Genomic DNA, 18,956 nt, shown 5'->3' on the forward strand with positions numbered 1-18,956 from the left:
TGAGAGGGAATAAATGTCTATGTTGGGTTTTTTTAAAAAGATGATGATAGGTAGATGATAGATTATAGATAGATAGATACTTCAGTTTGCTTGCTAGTAGGCCAGTAGAACTTAACCGTCTACCTGTCGTTAACACTGTGTGTCTGACTTCTCTTGAGCCTCATACTAAGGGACTTGGATCAATTGGCAATTGTGTTTGACAGAGCATGTAATTATTGATAGAGTTTTGCGCTAATCCAGTTAAAACTGTTCCCTGAAACTGGAGTGCTTAGAAAAGATCATTGATGAAAGGAAGATAGATATAAATCAACTTTTCATTTGCACTTGACTGACATTTAAGGCGCACCCAGGGCTCCCGCCCCAATCCTGGCCCCCTGGGATTCCACAGAGCTGGAGTTCAAACCATGGTTAGGTGGCTGGGTTTCTGGTCACGGGCCCACCATTGGGAAAGCATGGTTGTCCTGGGACGGACTCAGCCAGATAAAGACTTACCACACATACACCAAAATTAGAGCAAAATGAGACCAAAAAAGAATCCACTAATTATACTGCACCCACAAGATAACAAGATAACTATTCCCATGAAAAGATGGGGGGTCTGGGGAGGGTTCGGAGGTGGTCCATCAACCTTCACGAGGCTTTAGTCTCCCTGGCCTGTCTCAGGTGTTTCCTTGGGTTCTCCCCGGGAGAAGCCTGAAGAAAGAAGCTTGCACTGTGGCAAAGCAGATCCACTGCTAACTGTGCTCTCTTTGTGCTTTAGTTTGACTTTGTGGAGCTGCTGGATGGAAGGAGGCTCCTGACCCAGGAGGCACGGAGCCTGGAGGGGCCCCAGCGCCAGTCTCGGGGAGTCGTCCCCCCCGCTAGCCACGAGACCGGCTTCATCCAGTATTTGGATTCAGGCATCTGGCACCTGGCTTTTTACAATGATGGGAAGGAGTCTGAAGTGGTTTCATTTCTCACCACTGCCATTGGTAAGGAACTGCCACCCCCTGGGGTCTATGGGATATTGTCTTTTTGCATGAGAAGATGCTGGGAGCTGAAGTCGACCAGAGAATGCGTCCAGCCCAGAACTGTAGATGCCACCTGCAGTCTGGCATCAGGCATGTGCCCAGGCCTGCTGGACAAGGGATGGGAGTGAGATGTAGGGAAATGAGGGAAAGGAGTGACAGGAGGGGCTGGAAGGCCATTCTGGGCTGGCTTCTGAGCCCAGGGCCATTGCCACTGCCTTTCTTGTGTTGTCTGTGGCATGGTGAGTGGACCAGAAGTTGCATTTAAAGACGGGGTGGGAGGGGGGTGATGGCGAGACTAGAACCCTAGATGACCAGCCATATGGAGGCAACATGTCTCTTCTTGAAACTTCTCCAACACCTTTTTTTTTTTAAATACCCTCCCTTGGTTCAACTCACTGATTTGTTATTTTGGATTTTGTGGGTTTTATGTCTTTTTGGTCTGTTTTACTTTGGGAGCCACCAAGTCCTTGCAGATGAGGAAACAAGGTAAAGGCGGGGGGGGGGGAGGGAGGGAGGGAGGGAGGGAGGGAGGGAGGGAGGGAGGGAGGGAGGGAGGGAGGGAGGGAGGGAGGGAGACAATGGCAGTGCAAAGGGCTGGACAACCAATGACATCGGTCAGGTTGAGTGTGTTGGGAACAGAGATGTCCTGGTCTCTGGCAGAGAATGAGCCCTGGTGTTTTAAACGCGTGCTGACCCCTTCCCCATCCCTCCCGGTGGGCAGGGCCACCGCTCTCAGCTCCCAGCCCTCAGTTCCCAGCGAGCCGCGGCCTCTCGCAGGCCCGTGGCTGTCGGGGAGCCTGGCATCGCTGTGAGGAATGCCTCCTCTTTACCCTCACGTCCGTAGAGCTTGTCCCCTCCTTGGATTGCCACGGTGTGCTGTAGGATGCGGCGATCCGTGGTTCAGGCAGAAACCATTTTTTCTGGGTTGATGTGGGAAGTGCTGCAACATAGGCTAGAGGTAAAAATTTCTTATAGGAAAATAAAACTTCGGGAAAGACAAAGTGTGACTAACCAGAGCGCTTGGGAACGCGGTTTCTGCTTAATGGAAAGTTCTGTGTGGTCTGGACTTCACCTCAGAAACTCTGTCTCAGTCCTCGGCCGGGAGCCTCTCTGATACGGAAAATGGAATTGAATGAAAACCTCTGAATTCGGTCCTTGGTTTCTAACACACTTGCAAGACCCTGATTTTTTTTCTGAACAGCAGTAGTCATTTTCCAGCCACCTTTCTCTTATTTGCAGTCTTGCCCTCAGTGTTGAGGCCGAGAATAACTCTCTGTTAAATACGGGCAGGATTTATCAGTGTCTGCGGTAACCGCCTCTCGGCAAAGCGACGGAGGTGGAGCCGTCAGGAAATATCACTGTGCTGTCCTTGTCTGGAAGGCTCTGTCCCCGCCGCTGGCCTCTGAGTGTCTGAAGGACTGGGACTTTGACATCGCCTTCTCTGCCTCCCCGACACCCAGCCGGGCCCCAACAGACAGTGTCCCTCGATTACTGAGGGGATGGGCCTTCCCTGCGCTCGGCCGCTGGTCCGGCAGGTGCCGTGCTGTGGTTTTCGCCCTGACTGCTGCCTTTTGAGGGAGAGGGAAAGTACACTCAGTTCTGAATATCTAGCCCTCACCTGGGATCTGACCCTGCACAAATTACCTAAGTTTTCCACCTCTTGGTTTCTCGAGATCCTGGGATGCGAGGCTGCCGCTCGGTGATTACTGTGACCTAGAGCTAATGGTGCAGCCGCATTGTCACTGGAGGGCCAGTGCTGTCCTTGCCGTCAATTAGGCTGTCACCGTGGGGTTTGCCAGATTTCAGACCCTGCTTCTGTTTCCTTTCTGGACATGGTGGCTTCAGTTGAAGGGCATGATTATCAAGTCAGCTTCGTGGCCTCGCAGCCGGATTTCTCGCAGGCATGGCTCACCAACCGGCATGGAGCGCCATGCTTGCTCAGGTCTCTTACAATCAGAATTCTGTGTTTGTAATAACTGAGCATAAACATGAAAGGATATTAATACAAACCCCCAAAGAAGGTGACTTTTAATTAGGATGTGCCTCTTAGATGTAATGTAGGTTCAGCCAGGTGTCCTCGCCAACTCCTGGCCTGTCGGAGTTTGCTAACCTGCTTTGTCATAATTAAGGAGCTTGTGTTGCTTTTCTCTCTGGTTCTCCTGTTCTCACCTGAATGATGAAATCTGTCTTCGCCTCCCTTAACCCTGTTATGTCTTTTAGGGCACGTTGGCTCTCTCGTGCTCCTCAGAGTGTGATGAGCCACCTGGTGTCTTGTTCAAATGCAGATTCTGCTTTGGCAGCTCTGGATGAGTCCCTAGATTCTGCATCTCTAACCAGCATCTGTGGACCACATCTGGAGTAGCAAGGAGTCATAGTATCTTATGAGTGGTCTCGAACATTGTTGTACAAAGAAATCACCTGGGAAGCTAGTTCAAAATTCAGATTCCGAGGCCTTTCCTCCATGAATTGTGACCCAGTAGGGCCGAGGTAGAGCCCAGGTGATCCTGATGGTCTGTCCACTAAGCTCTGAAAACAAATGCCTTATGACCATTGGGACCATGGTCCGTCATCTCACCTCTCTGAGCCTCATTTTTCTTTTGTGGAAATAGTAATATCACTTTGCAGTCCCCATTATAAAGATTATAGAGAGCTGATATCAAGTGCCTAGCACAGGCTTTGCGTGTGATGAGCACTCGATAAATGGAAGCTGTTACTATTCTCCCCCATCTCTTCTTCCTTCCACCTTGCTCTTACTGCCTTTCTGACTTGTCTGTCTTCCTTCAAGCTACAGTGATGGTTTAATGAATACCTGTTTTTTCTTTAATGCAAAAACAGACCAGTTGTGATGTTGCTATTAATCCCTTTCTCCCCAAGAGGCTCTGGCATTGAGTCTCAGCTGTCTGTGGTTGTTACCGGTGAGTTATGAGTTGTAATCTGTGTTGGCAGGTTAATTAAAAGTTTAAGTCTTGTTTTAGTGAAGTCATTATGGTCCCAGTATACAATTGTAGCTCTCAGGTTTGCTTAACACACAAATTGGAATATGACCCCCCCCCCTTCGTTACATGTTGAAATGCAGACTAGAATTTAAGAAGATCTAAGATGTCAGAACCCAGAGTATTTATGTCTGTTTGTCATTAAGTAACAGGAGAAATAATTGTGTTTAATTTAACAAATGGCTAGATGGTGTACATTTTTGCTTTTCCCTCCATTTAATGCAATCCAGCTGATGATTTTAAATTAAATGAGTTTATCTTTTGCCTTGGGGGGAAAAAAATCTAAAAGCACTTTACAAACTGTATACACAAATATATACACACAGAGACCTGATGTGGACAGAGCTCCCTGTGACCTAAATGTATTCACACACACGCATGTGCGTGCGCACACACACACCACTGAAACCGGCAAGTTTTAGAATGAAACATGGCAATGTTTCTCAGAGAGAACAATCTTCCCCCATGTGTGGAGATCCAGAACTTGAAGGTAACATTGGCCCTGGCTCCATGGGGATGGTAGCCTTGTTGAGCCACAGTATTGGATGAAGTAGGGGGATGTAGACCAGTAGCCAAAATATAACTGACCGTTGCAGTTTACAAAGGGCCTTAAATACAGTCTTCAAGCTTTGCAGTGACTCCAGGAGGCAATTACTCTTATTTTTATTATCACCCCCTATTGCACATGAGGAAATTGAGGTCCAGGGATGTTAAGAGAAAAGCCAGGACTTGAATTTGCATCAGCCTCACTCCAAAGCTTGTGATCTTCCTGAGCAATCTACCTCCTTCCCAGGATCAGTCTCCCTCTTTCCTGAATTACACTGACTTCTGTTTTCTACATATTCACTTATGCAGCAACCACTTATTTTATTTTATTTTTTTTTCAATTACAGTCTACATTCAATATTATTTTGTATTAGTTTCAAGTGTACAGCATAGTGGTTAGACAATCATATACTTTACGAAGTGTTCCCTCCACCCCATGTTTTCAGTATCCACCTAGCACCATATATAATTACAATATTATTGACTATAATCCCTATGTTGTACTTTATATCCCTGTGACTATTCTGCAACTACCGAGATTTGTACTTCTCAGTCTCTCTACCTTTTTTATCCAGTCCCCCAAGCCCCTCCCATCTGGCATCAGTCTGTCTTTGTATCTTTGAGTTTGTTCTGTTTTGTTTGTTTGTGTTGCTCTTTAGATTCCACATGTAAGTGAAATCATGTGGTAATTGTCTTTCTCTGACTGACTTATTTCACTTAGCATAATACCCTCTAGGTCCATCCATGTTGTCGCAAATGGTGAGATTTCATTCTTTTTATGGCTGAGTAATATTCCATTTATATATGTACCACAGTTCTTTTAGCCACTGTCTCTCGATGGGCACTTTTTTGCTTCCATATCTTGCCTATTATAAATAAAACTGCATTGAACACAAGGGTGCATATATCCTTTCAAATTAATGTTTTGGATATTTACCCAAAAGTGGAATAGCTAGGTCATAAGGTTCATTTTTAATTTTTTGAGGACCCTCTATACTGTCTTCCGTAGTGGCTACACCAATCTACATTCCCACCAACAGTGCCCGAGGGTAGAGAGCTCCTACTGTGTGTCGGCGACCATACTTAGCTCTTTTCTGTATGTAATTTAATCCTCACAAGACCTTAGTATGTATTTTGATCTCAACTTTACAGATGAAGAAATTGAGACTCAGAGAATTTAACTGACTTGCCCAAAGTTTCAATAAGGGCAGAACTAGGATGAAAACTCGGTCTCCAAATCCCTCGCTCTCCACACTATGCCACAGTGTCTTACTATTTGCAATGATACTATTAAATGTTTTATTTCCATTTGTATTATATAGAATATAATTTCCCCCTTATTAACTTGAAGCATCTTACATCAACCCAGAAAATTTTCTTGAGAAGTCATTAAAAAGACCATGAAAAAAATATCACAGCATCCAAAACTTTTCAAATAAAAATATCTTCATATGCATTGCTTGCAACCCCAAGACCTGACAAGTCAGTATTGCAGCATTTGGGGGTCTCCAGATAGCATCTTACCTTTTAATTTTAGTTGATGCTGAAGCATAAAAGGACAGGTCAATCTGACATTTTGGCAATGTGAGTCAACTTGGAAAATAACAGAGGTGCCCTGGAGTAGATTTAGAAACCCAGAGAAAAGAAATGAGAATCATCATTAGAAAACATAGAGCCTGGTAATTTTTATGAGAAATGTGCCCTGGTCTGAGGACATTCGTGCAATTTAAAGAGAAGGGTCCTTTTGTTCATGCCCAGGAAACTCCTATAAATCGACCTATTCTATGTCCAGGAATTAGACAAATATGGCATTTCTGCTCTTTCCCAAGTTGGAAATACAGAGAAAGTATAACATGGTTTCTGGCAAAAGTAGTTCATGGTCTACGGAAAGGAAACATTTATACAGTAAGTGCCTGTAATTCAAGGAAAGGACAAAGAAAGGTCACTCCTACAGTCACTGGTGCAAGTGCCATGAGAATGGGAGGAAGGCAGGGGCATGTCCAGGTGGATGGGTCAGGGAAGGCGCTCAGGATGAAGTGACATTTGATGGGACCTTACCGAGTGGGTAGAATCTTCACATTTAAAGAAGGAAAATGGGAGGGGGGAGTTGTTGAGGAGTTCATTCTAGGTAGCAGGGACAGCATGAGCAAAAGGCAGGTAGGCAGAAAATTAATTGCTGGCTGTAAGGAGCCAGCAGTTCTGTTTGACTAGAGCACAGGATGCCCTGAAGGGGAGAAGTGAGCCATCAGGGAGAGCCTTGAATGCCGCCCTAAGGAAAAAGTTCATTTTGCAGGCTTTGGAGCAAGGGACTAAAATGATTAGAGCCAGAGGGCTTACAAAAGCCCATTAATTTATGTAACCAGGAGAGGTTACTGGGATTTAGCTTTGTGATTTCATGAGAAAAGAGAAAAACGAGGGAAAGCGGGAGCCAGGAAGGACAGAAGGACCAGTTCAATGGCATTAGTGGTGTTTTTATCTACTGGTCCTGCGATCCATTCCTCTTTTTTCTATCTGTGAACAGATACTCTCATACAACCTTCTGTCTTCCAATAATCATCAAAATTGGGTGCTTGATTTTCCAAAGCCCACCTGACCGAGCGGTTTCTGTATGGCTCTCGCTTTGATTGGGTAAGACGACTTACCATTCATGAGCCTCTGAGTGCTTTTGCAAAGATCTGGAGAGAAAAATCCCAGACACTCTATGCTATAATTTGTGTAAAAATCACTACTTTAAAGAAGAAACTAAGAAAAGTGATTAGGAATGATTTTCCGTTTTTAATACGCTCTGCCTTCACCGTCCCCCACATTCCCCTCCTCTAACTGATAGGATAGCATGCAGCAGTAATAACCCAGGCCTCGGTAATCAGTTAACCTTCTTGTAAATGACATTGGCAGCGCTTTGTGAACTTTCTGTGGGAAACACTTCTTTGGAAAAGTGCCCTGTGGATTCACCTGTCCCTGATAGCAGTGATTTATTCGGAGCAGCCTGGTAAAAGTGGAATGAAATTGTAGGCTGAGGGAGAGCTCAAGCCTGTACATTGGAGACAAACTGTAGCCAAAAATCTGTTCAGTGGAGGAGAGCTTGGAATATCCGAGCCGCATCTGCAGACTGGAGGCCAGCCCTGCCAGCAGCTGTCCCTGTCACCGAGGATGTGGTGCAGGGAGCCTTCCCACCCCCACCCCTCAGCTGCCCGGGGACCTGTCTTGGACTGCTGAACCTTCTGAATTCCCGGGGACCGGGACCTCGAGGGTAGGAAAGAAGAAAAGGTACCTCAGGGCACAGTAAGTACCAAGTCTGGGAATAGTTAGAAGCGTGTTTTGTGTGCAAATAACAGGGTTCCTGCTGGTGGCATTTCAGTGGGGGTTCAGCCTTCTCGTGCGCACTGTCTCGGGCGTGTCCCTCCGGGGCTGGCGCAGCAGGACCAGGCTCTTCCACCCTTGTGTTTGACTGTTGTTTTCATGCTTGGTCCTCGTGCTCCTAAGATGCTGCTCCGCCTTCAGAACTCGTGTCTGCATATCAGGCAGGAAAAAGAAGGGAGAGGAAGGGAACAGGGAAGCCACATTGTCCCTAAAGCGCGCAGCTTACGGTTCTCTGGCAGAGCCGTGTCACTTGGATGCTCAGAGCTGTAAGGAAATCTGAGAACGTGAGTATTTTTGGCTCGACACATTGGCACTCTAAACAAAATTAGCTTCTCTCAGGAAGAGGGACATGAATATGGGTCATCAGTGTCTGTCCCAGGCTTCCCTGAGTCTGTTTGGCTCAACAGGCGCCCACTGAGAGCGCCTTCCTGTGGGCCCGGTCCTGGCTGGGGTGCTTACCCGTGCAGCCCTGAGGCAGACACGGTGCTGGCCCGTGAGGTTCTCAGGGACTAGTAAGTGATACTGAGAAGAAGGCGAAGCTGAGCCATGTAACTGAGGAAGGAGGCAGAGGCTTGGTCCAGTCTCTTGACAGCACCTAGGAGCAAGGCCTTTTCTATTAAGCCTCAGAGCCCCTTGAACGATGCACTAATGGGAGTGGACAGAAGGAGCAGGTGGAGAGGGGTGGCAGGCAGACTAGACACTGTGTCTGCTCACTTTCTCATTCACCCAGTGATTACTCACTGCCTTTCATATGCCATGTCCTAAGCAGGCATTGGTATCTCTGGGAAATAAAATAGCCAGGCTTCCTGCCCTCGAGAAGTTTATAGACATGCTTGAGACAGCTAGAGATGGATTCTTAAGTTAAAATACAATCATAAAAAAAAAAAGTATATATATATGTGTATATATATATATATATATATATATATATATATGTGTGTGTGTGTGTGAGATATATAATGGTAAGTGGTAACATTTGGGTAAAGAATAGAAGAGGGTACTCCAGAGAAATAAACAGGAAACTTAACTTAGATTGCTGGGGCCGGGGTGAGAATAGGAGCTGCTTAGGTGAAGGTTTGGAGAAAGAATATACCAAGAAGAGGAAAGAGCATATGCAAAGGCCCTGGGACAGGCAAGAGCTGGGATTGTATGAGGAACTTTAAGATGGTCACATTGTAAGCTGTGGGGATCAAAGGTCCAAATGGTATCAGGCAAGACTGAAGAGGTGCCAGGGGCCAGACTGTACAGGCCTTTCATGCAGTAGGCGAAGAGTTTTGAGGTTTTTTGGTTTGGTTTGGTTTGGTTTGGTTTGGTTTATCCTAAGAGTAATGGGGAGCCACTGTGGGACTTGAAGCTACAGCCACTTGATTTCCATTTTGAAAGTTTCTTCAGCTGTAGGAGCTGGGACACAGTTAGGAGGCTGTGACTGTAGTCTCATTAGGGCTCGGACTGGAGGCCTTGGAAATGGAGATGAATGAGCAGATTTGAGCTATATTGTGACCCTTGGAGATTATTGGCAACCCCCCCAATAAAGTGTTAAATGATGTTTCCTAAGGGAAGAGATTAAAGCAGGGAGAGAAAAGGGTTGAAGAACAATCCATCCTAGGGCTGAGTGAGGACGTGCAGCTGGCAAAGGAGGCTGTGAGGGCCAGAGATTTCGAGGTGGAGGGGATTGCAAGGATGTGCTGGTGGAAGCTCAGCAGAAGGAGTGCATGTATTGTAGGGCTCCTCCGTCGGCATTTTAGGCGCCCTCCACCACCTGTACCCAGGGCTTCCACCTCACTTCCGGATTATGATGTTTGCCACTTTGGGATACATAATGCCACAAGCCTTCACTAACCTTTTATTTATTTGAATCTCACTTTTAAAGATAAGAAAACTGAGGCTTAGAGAAGTCATGTGACTTGTCCAGGGTCACACAACTACCAAGTGGCAGAGCCAGGATCATAACCACAGCAGTCTATTGATTGAGCCCAGATTCTGCGCCATGCACTGCACTGGGGGCATTATTGCTTAGTTCTCAGAACAACCTGGAAGTTAGATTATGTGTGTTTCCACGTAATAGAAACTGAGGTTCAGAGAGCTCATGCTGTTTGCCAAGATCTCCTAAGCAGGAAATAGCGGAGCTGGGTTAGCAACCCAAAGCCCATGTGCTTTCTCTTACATCTTAGTGACCAGGTTTCCAGTGTGTGATGACACCCATGTGTGTCCTCTTACACTCTCATAGTCAGAGAACTGTCAACGTAGATGGGGTCTCAGAGATTCTGCCATTCGCACCTGCTAGGCTCACAATGTTCCAGGAAGATACCTGCCATCCGCAGCTGCAGGGGACCCATCTGCCTTGTTCTGAAGAACAGCCTGACCTGTACTGACTCCTGCTGAAGGAGCCCCTACTCCCACCCCATCCAGGTGGAGTTTCCAACAGAAGATATTTTATCAATGATGGTTTAATTTTTATGTTCTGATAGCTCTTTTCTCTCTCAGTTGATAAAAGCAGCTCATCCCCACCTTGCCAGCTTGCTTTTCTATTGCAAATCAGCGTCTTTAGGGGGTTTCTCACACATGAAAGCATGTGATTCGTGGTGAATTCTCAGCATGTTTTTAGTTATTCAACATTTGCTGAACATCTACATTGCTAAGTGCTAGATTCATCAGTGAACAAAACTGGAGCCTTGCCCTCAAAGAGTCTGTAGTCAACTGGGAGAACTGGCCCGCCTGTAAATAATTCTAATGTGAGGTGACCTACTCCAACAGACAAGTCTCCGCTGGCTACCTCTGCTGGGGGTGCAGGAGGAGGCTGAGGGACATAAAGGACTTATTGTGAGAACAGTGCTCAGTGAGCTGGAAAGCAGTGCACAAATGTTAATTATTACCCACCTGGGGCCAAACAGAAGTGAGAAACAGAAAGGAAATACAGAAAAAAGAGTTACTCCAAAGAAAAAAGGAGACATTGAGGTAAGATAGTAACCATCTCTGCTCAACCACAGGCGTGCTCACTGTGGACCAGGCAGGAAGGGATCATTCTTTGCCTTTTAGAAATGAGGCAACAGAGCCCATGCACAGTGGCTCGCATGCAGACCCAAAGCCAGGCCTTCTGCATCCAATCCCAGCAACATCTCCTGGAGCCCAGCTGCCTAGAACAAGACTCTGAACATAGCAGACCCTTATCAGAGGGTCAGTGAGTACCAAGGGAAAAGGTCAAAGGTCACAGATGCTCCCTGCATCCTAGAGCCTTCTGTGGACATGAACTTCTTGTGGGCAGCCCTGAAGGAAGGGGGGCACACCTGCCAGTTCAGGGCACTGCCAGAGGCACCTGGCCGGGGACTGCTCTTTCAGTCCTAGGAAATCCATGCATTCCAAGGCTGCTGGATTCAGAGCGCAGAGCCACTCTGAAATTGGTTCAAATCCTGCAGTCTTTTTATGCTGGTACTGTTGCAGCTGAGAAGTGGAACTGTGGGTTCTAGAACATCCCAAAGGCACTGCTTTTTGTCTTCATGTATTTGATCATCTGATTCCATAAGGAATTTCTCAAATGTGCCGTTCTAGTTTCAGGTCTGGCCTGCCTTTGCAAACTCCTCCCCGCCTCTCTGAAACTACTTGGAGAAATTAATATTAATAGCTACTGTTTTATTCAATGCCTACTGTATCTGAGTATTATCCCCCATGTGTTTACAGAAACTGTTTCAGACCCTTACTACAGGTATATAAAGTAGGTATCCCCCCTCCGCCTGAGGAAAGTGGCGCTCAGCGTGTTTAAATGATTAGGCAGAAGTTTCACACCAGCCAGTGAAGGAGCTGGAATTTGAATCCATGCCTGTCTGGCTCCGATACCCACACTTTTCTTCTCATATTGTTTCCCGTGTATGCCTTTGTGAGACTGCCTGTTGTGTCCACTGGAAGTGGGGAGAGGGCGTGAAGGGGATGGTGCCCAGAGAAGAGCCTAGAAATGAGGTGGGGGCCCACCTGAGAAGGCGAAGGTCTTTGTTTTTTAAGCAAACATGTAGGGTGATTCGGGCCTTGGACAGACCTCTTTGGCAGTGGTATATACTGTAGGTTGGTTTCTTGGATTAAAACAGGGAAACCAATTGGAAGACTTTGGTAACCAGCAGGGTTAAATGAAAGAAGAGGGCCTGGACTGGGGCAATGCCACTGCTCCTGTTTAAAGGAGGGATGCATTCCAGGGCCTTATAGACTGGTTTTCTTGCCCACCCATACTGTAGCTGTAAGGGAGAGGCAGGACGTTCTGACCTGGGAGAATGGATGCAGAGTGATACCATCCATTAAGAAATGAGGGAGGGGAGTGGGTTTGTTGGGAGAAGGAAGCAGAGAAGGTAAGTTCACATTAGATGTGAGCTGCTAGTAGAATTTCCAAGTAGATGTTAGTTGCTGGCAGTTATCAACAGGCGGATGGATAAAGAGGTGTTGACTTGATGAATAGCCCTGACCTGGAGGCGGGAACCCAGTAGGTGTCCTCAGCGTGGAGGTGGGACAGGGCAGGTGGGAGGGTAGAGCAGTGAGAGCAGGAACTCAAGGATGGAACCCCAACATTCAGAGGGTGGGCAGGGGGAGGGATACATAGAGGTGAGCTTTAGAGGAAAGTTAGGGAGCTGGTTACAAAGACGCTGCAGGCCTTGGTCATTAGGAGGTCACTGGCAACCTCAGCGGGGGCAGTTTCCACCCCCTGGTGCAGGTGGAAATGGGGTCACCGTGAGTTCAGGAGTGAGTGAGAGGTGTGGAGTAGAAACAATGCCTTCTAGACAGAGCAGGGCAGGAGACAGATCTGAGTAACCCGAGGAGGAGGCAGGTTCAAGGAAAGGTTTATATAAGGTGGGGGGAGCCTTGGACGTGTTGTCAGCTGTGGGAAAGGAGCCAGAGGAGAAGACTGGAGGCCCGGGAGAGAGGGGAGATGATTAATGAAAGGAGGTGGGAGACAGAATGAGGGCAGATGCAGAGGGGCTGGACCTAGGGAAGGAGGAGAGGCACCTTCTCCTGTGGGACAGGAGAGGGCAGGGAAGGTGAGAAAAGATGAAGTTCAGGTTGAAGGTGGAGGAGAGTGGAACACAGGATAGATAGGGTCTGCACTGCTCTCAGGATCGCAGTGCTTTCTAGACATGGATCGCCTGACTGAATAAGCCCTTCATGGCCTGATTTGTGGGTTCCCTTCCACGTAAAGGCAGCACTGAATCAAATCAATTCTACTGTGTAATGCAACAGTCGAGAGAGGGGTAATGTGACTTAGTGGTTAAAGAGTGGATGTGAAGCCAGATGGCCTGGTTTGAATCCAGTTTCTGCCACTTATTGACCGTGGGCATGATAGATAACCCATCACCACCTCAGTTCCCTCATCTGAAAAATAAGTACCCACTTCATGGCAGTAATTATGAGGACAGAATGAATGAATATGTGCTAAATACTGAGGACAATGCCGGGCAATGATGGGTGCTATACAAGGGTTTGTTAGTCATTGGCAATATTAGTTGCTAATAATTTTCAGGTGTTTACAAGGCCCCAGGAGTACATTAAGTGTTATGCATGCATTATCTAACTTAAACTTTGTAACAGTCTCAGGGAAGCAGGAGCAACTATTTCCTTTTACATAGATGAAGAAACAAGGTTCGGCTTGCCCAGGAGTAAGCGCAGAGCCAGGGTTTGGGTCTGAGACAGTCTGACTCCAGAATCCATGCTCCTTCTACTCTGGCTTTTGTACACTTTACCTGGGCCCCTCCCAAGTCAGCACCCACTCCCCTGGCACCCTTCACTTCCCCTTTCCCACATCAATGGGTGAACACTTCATCTCTGCTCCGAGGACACTGCCAAGGGTGTTCTTTGTCACTCCTTGGCACTTCTCTGGGCCAAAGAGTTTGTACCAAAGGATCTCTCTACTTGTGGAAATAGCTCCTTTATCTTAATAATCAAGCAAAGGTTTAGTGGTTGCAAATCTACCAGACATTTGGGGCGGGTTTCTTGCTGCTTAAATGGAGCAGAGGACCCTCTGTGGAAATGACAGGACTATGAGTGTTATATGAAGGGTTATAAAAAACCGTAAGCCAGGAACCTCAGAACATCTGGTTTTAGTTTGACTAGCTGCTTGTTCATGCCTTTATCTGAGCAGTGCTCATGTTCAGGGCTAATAGAAGCACAGTTTGTTTCATTCCTGGTTCGTATTACATATCAGCCTGATTTTTTTTATTTTCGCTTGTGTCATAGGCCAAGGAATCCATGCGAGAGTGCAAGGGATGGACTGTATATTTTAGAAAAGTGAGAAAAAGTCCTATGGACTAAAGCAGGAAGGCTGGGGTGGCATTTTTCACAAATACAGTTTGAGTTTTCTCAAGCCTGTAAATGCAAGATATTCTTGGGAAAGCTTTTACTGGGAAAATTGTACCACCGTTGTCTCTTTTAAATGATAGTGAAGGGCCATGAAATCTGTGGAGTGTCTCCTAGGTGCTAAGAACTACACACTAAGCACGATTTATTTTCATTAACTCTTTAATTCTCACAACCAGCCTTTGCCCACCAAAGTTATCATCCCCATTTTCCAGATGAGGCGGCGATTGTGTTCCACATCACACAGAGCCAGGATTCAAACCCGGGTACATCTGGTTCACACTTATTTCGCAAGCCTCCAACACTTTTTGAATGCACTGTGCTGAGATCTGTCTTCTGTGTTCGATAAGTGATAGAAAACACCTTTGATGACAATACTAGATCATAACAATATTGAAGAATGAAAGAGAAGAAATACTTTGCATAATAAAGAACATCGATTTCTAGTCAAAATCCAGTGCTTCCTGGTTAAATAGTAGATTCCCTTTAGAATCACTAAGAAATAAGGGTACATTTTTTTGTTAGCATCGTTTCAGAAGTTTTGGCCAATACGAGACATTCCACAGAGACAAGAGTCTGAGACAAAGCTATCACTATTTGTGAAGGATGAGTTTGTATTCCTAGGGAACACACAAACATTAATTGAAAGACTACTTTACTGGATAAGAATTCAGAACTTGTAAGTGGGGTGCGAGGTAGCTTCACAAAAGTCAATAGATTTCCCATATACTTACAATAACCAGCCATGAAATAGAATGGAAAATGTCTCAGCCAAATAAATCAATAAAAATTAAAATATCATCTTAATGAGAACTATATGTGACCTGTGTGACAAGAACTGTGAAATTTTACTGAGAGCTGTAAAACAGGACATGAATAATTAGGAAATATAGCATGTTCCTAGATGAGAAGGTGAAATACTCTAAATATGTCAATTTATAGGTTAATGGAATGCCAGACAGAATCCTAAAGGGAATTGAGGCGATCTGGTTGAATGGTTTAAGACCTCAGCTGGAATAATAAACAGATGAAAGTATGGAAAAGATTGCAAAAGGAGTAATGAAAGGGTATCATCTTTAAAGATATTAACATACCGTAAATCTATAATAAAAGACAATAGGAGTCAGGCAGACTAATGAAAGAAAATCACCTAGAAGCATTACCAGTTCTGTGTACAAATTTAATATTTGAAAGGGGGAGAATTGCAAATTATTGGAGGAGAAAAGGTTTAGTCAGTAAATGTGGTTGGAATAACATGGGACGCCTCAGGTGAACCCCGAGGCCACAGAGTGGCATTCGGAGGGACAGATGTGGTTGAGCTGCACAGAGAAGTTTTTCAGCCTACAGTATTGGCCCAACATTTAAAACTTGGACAATTTCCCATAAAACTATAGGTTTCTGGTTTACCTTTACAAATTAGGAGACCAAAACCCCTGCAGGAACAAGCCTCTGCCCCCTTAAACACTCCGTAATTCAACACAGTCTCCACCTCATCTCCTTTCCTTGTACCTGACCTGCCTCCCTCCTTTAACTTACCTGCCTGGCCCCTGGAGGGATTTCAGTTTTTACTCTCTGATTCAGACTTCACCTCACACCATATGCCAAAATAAATTCCAGATGGATTAAAGAGGTAAATACTTAAAAGTCAAGCCAGAAAAGGGTAAAACCCAATATTCGCATGTCTCTGGCTTTTAAGCTTGAAAGTCGTTAAAGAAATCACAAAGCAAAAGATTAACAAATGCTTACTTGAAAATGTAAAACTTCCGTATGTCTTAGCAGACTTATCAAAACAAAAAGAAAAATAATAGACTGGGAAAATACTTGCAGTAATTGTGAGAGATCAAGGAAGAGTTACTATCTGTATTATATTAAAGAGCATATCCTAGGGAAGGAAATTATGAGGGGTGGGGTCATAGATAAATGGCTAAAGCTCATGTGTGGAAAAGCTTCCAAAATTATATAGTATGCTGAAAACATACCTGAAATATGTGTAATCTCATTAGCAATCTAAGAAGTGCAAATTAAAATAATTGTATATCTTTTTTTATCTAATAAATTAGAACTCCCCTCCAGGTTAATATCCAGCCCTGGAGGGGCTACAGTGCAACTGTATCCACATATATTACTGGTTGCATTGTAAATCAATACACCCTTTGGGAAAGCAAATTGGCATTTTGTATTAGATCATAAAAATGTTTATATTTTCAACTTCTGAGAGTCTTTCTTAAAGAAATAAACCAATACCTCCCAAAAGCTGCTTGCTTATCTCAGCATTGCATACAGTTGTGAAAATTTGGAAACAATACAATTTCTAATAATAAGAAAGCATATAAGCAAGCTGTGGACTATTCATTTAATGAACATTAACTTAATATTCACTTAATGAATATTTAGCCATTAAAAATTACCATTATAAAGAGTATGAAACTTGGGAAAATGTTTATAATTTTCAGCCCCAGAAGTAGGACAGAAGTTATGTTTACAATACGAGCACATCTATTAATAACAATGCAATTTGCCTAATTAGAAGCAGGATTTGAACTTGAATTCAAGCCTTCCCACTCAGAGACCACTGCTCTCCCCACCGGCCACTGCCTCCTGTTGACGCGGGTGCCGTTCCGAGGGTGCTGGTCGGGGTGGTCAGGCCGGCGTGGGGGTGAAGCGCCTCCAGACAGCCTCCGGCAGCGCTGCCCAGCGCCAGCTGGTGGGGCTCTGAGAGGAGACTTCCGTCAGCGGAGAGCTGGGCTTTTCTGGTCGTTTCCTGCTCTTCAGAGTCGGCACAAGTGACAGAATGGGCAAAGCTAGAGGACTGGCAAAGGATCCGAGTCCAACCAAAGTCTGCTGCCGATGTCATTTCTTAAGCGCCGCGGGCACGCATGTGTTTCTTCAGCTCCCTGTCGCACACCTCCGTGCGTTAAATATTTTCATTGCTTTTTGTTTTGACCTTTTAAAGAATGTATTAAGTTAAAACGATTCACCACGAAGGCACACCGTGCTTTCGAAGTCAGCTCTGTTGAAAGGCAAGAGCCCAGGTGCCCCTGCGTCCCGAGCCTGGTTGGAGGGTGCGAGAGGCGCGGTGGGGTTCGCCTGGAGCAAGCCAGCGTGTGGGAGGGGCCCTGAGAGGTGAGCCCGAGCCCGCAGCTCGGCGCCAGGCTGCCGAGGCGGGCAAGAATTTCCTGAGTAGCGGAGTTTACCGGGACAGGCATAATCCCCGAAGCTGTGCAGGACCTTCAGCTTGCTCAGCGCAGTGGCCCACAGTGTTTTCATTTTTACTTTGCTGTTTACAACCCAGGGAAGTAGGATGGTATCGGACTGCTGTTCCTCTTTAGTAGAAGCAGCAGCTGAGCTTCAGAAGGAAAGGTTCTTTTACTGGTCCAACATCACCCACGTACATGGACGAGCCTGGGTTTAAATCCAGTTCTGTTTGATTGATTGATTGATTGATCCATTCATTTATCCTTGCAAGCATGCATTCATTCAGTCTGCGTTTCTTCCACGCCTACACGCCATGCCCTCCGCTATGGCAGTGGTGACAGCTGCGAGCAAGGCGGTCGGGGATGTGCCCTGGTGGCTCTCGGCCCTCAGGGAGGGCATCGATCGGTAATGTGACTGTGATGGGTTATGGAGGAGAGGGGTGGCGTCTTGGGGAGCACTGAACAAGGGGAGCTTATCTAACTGGAGTAGGGTCAGGGAAGGCTTGTTTTGAGTATATAACATCTAAGCTGAGACCTCAAAAAAACTGATGGGGAAAGCAAGGTGAGTGGCCAGCGGTGGGAAGAGAGGTGGATTTAAGACCGATGCCTGAGGACCACCAGCACTTAATGGGCAGGGGAAGAGCCAGAAAGGCAGGAGGGAGTGAGTGGCTGTCAGAAAGTGTGCCGTCTTTAAAGCCGAGGGGAGGGAGAGCTTCAGGAAAGAGGGACTAGAAAATTGTCTCAGATTTTACTGAGAGGAACTTGTGGTTGGGTGTTATATTTATCTCCCTCCTGGGCTCCCACCATAATGAGAGCATTGATTTAAAACACACAAATGAGGGGGGGGAAACCATAAAGACACAAAGAATGAGAGACTGTGCCCATCAAGAGACATCAGGAAAAGAGAAAGTGGGTTGAGTTAGCAGCGTGGAGAAAGCTGAGTACTGAGCCCCCGCTGATTGAGATGCCAGTGAGGAGCAGAGCCCCAGGAAACCTCTGGAACAAGGCTCCAGGTGCAGCAGAGGGCAAGGGCGGGCCATGGAGCTGACACCTGGATGGATTCAGGTCTGAGTGATATGGAAGCAGCAGCAATCGGGCCCTTAGGGCCCTTCATCTCACATAGACAGTCAAATAATCAATCAAGTCTAGGGTGGAATAAAGGTATTTACAGACATGCACAGTCCTAAAATCATACCTCCCATTCACCTTTCTCAGGAAGCTTCTGGAAGATGCACTCCACCAAAACCAAAATGTAAACTAAGAAGGGGGGGGGTCCAGGAAACAAGGAGTTCAATAAAGAGAGAGGTGAAGAGAAGTCCCAGAATAACAGATGTGTATCAGGCCTGGAACACAGAGCAGACTGCAGCAGGGCAGAGCCTGCCGAGCATGCCGAGCATGCTCCCCACTAAGTGCACCATAGATGCTAATATCATGGTTATTCCCAGTTCCACTTTCATATTTATTGTTCTCACAAAAGTCACATGTCATCCAAATTTAGTTTTACCTTTGTATACCCAACTAATTCT

General features: G+C 46.0%; 1 protein-coding gene across 3 annotated transcripts in view; it reads left to right on the top strand.

The window, feature by feature from the left end:
* TENM4 (teneurin transmembrane protein 4) overlaps positions 1 to 18,956 on the top strand; it is a 2,309,694-nt gene that overhangs the window by 2,143,968 nt on the left and 146,770 nt on the right. For all 3 annotated transcript variants that reach the window (XM_081155445.1, XM_081155446.1, XM_081155447.1), the window contains one exon: positions 761 to 971. In XM_081155445.1, the coding sequence (XP_081011571.1) occupies positions 761 to 971 (211 nt within the window). The remainder of the gene's footprint in view (positions 1 to 760; positions 972 to 18,956) is intronic.

The sequence above is a fragment of the Miniopterus schreibersii genome (assembly GCF_964146895.1).
Source record: "Miniopterus schreibersii genome assembly, chromosome: 12".
NCBI classification, from domain to species: domain Eukaryota; kingdom Metazoa; phylum Chordata; class Mammalia; order Chiroptera; family Miniopteridae; genus Miniopterus; species Miniopterus schreibersii.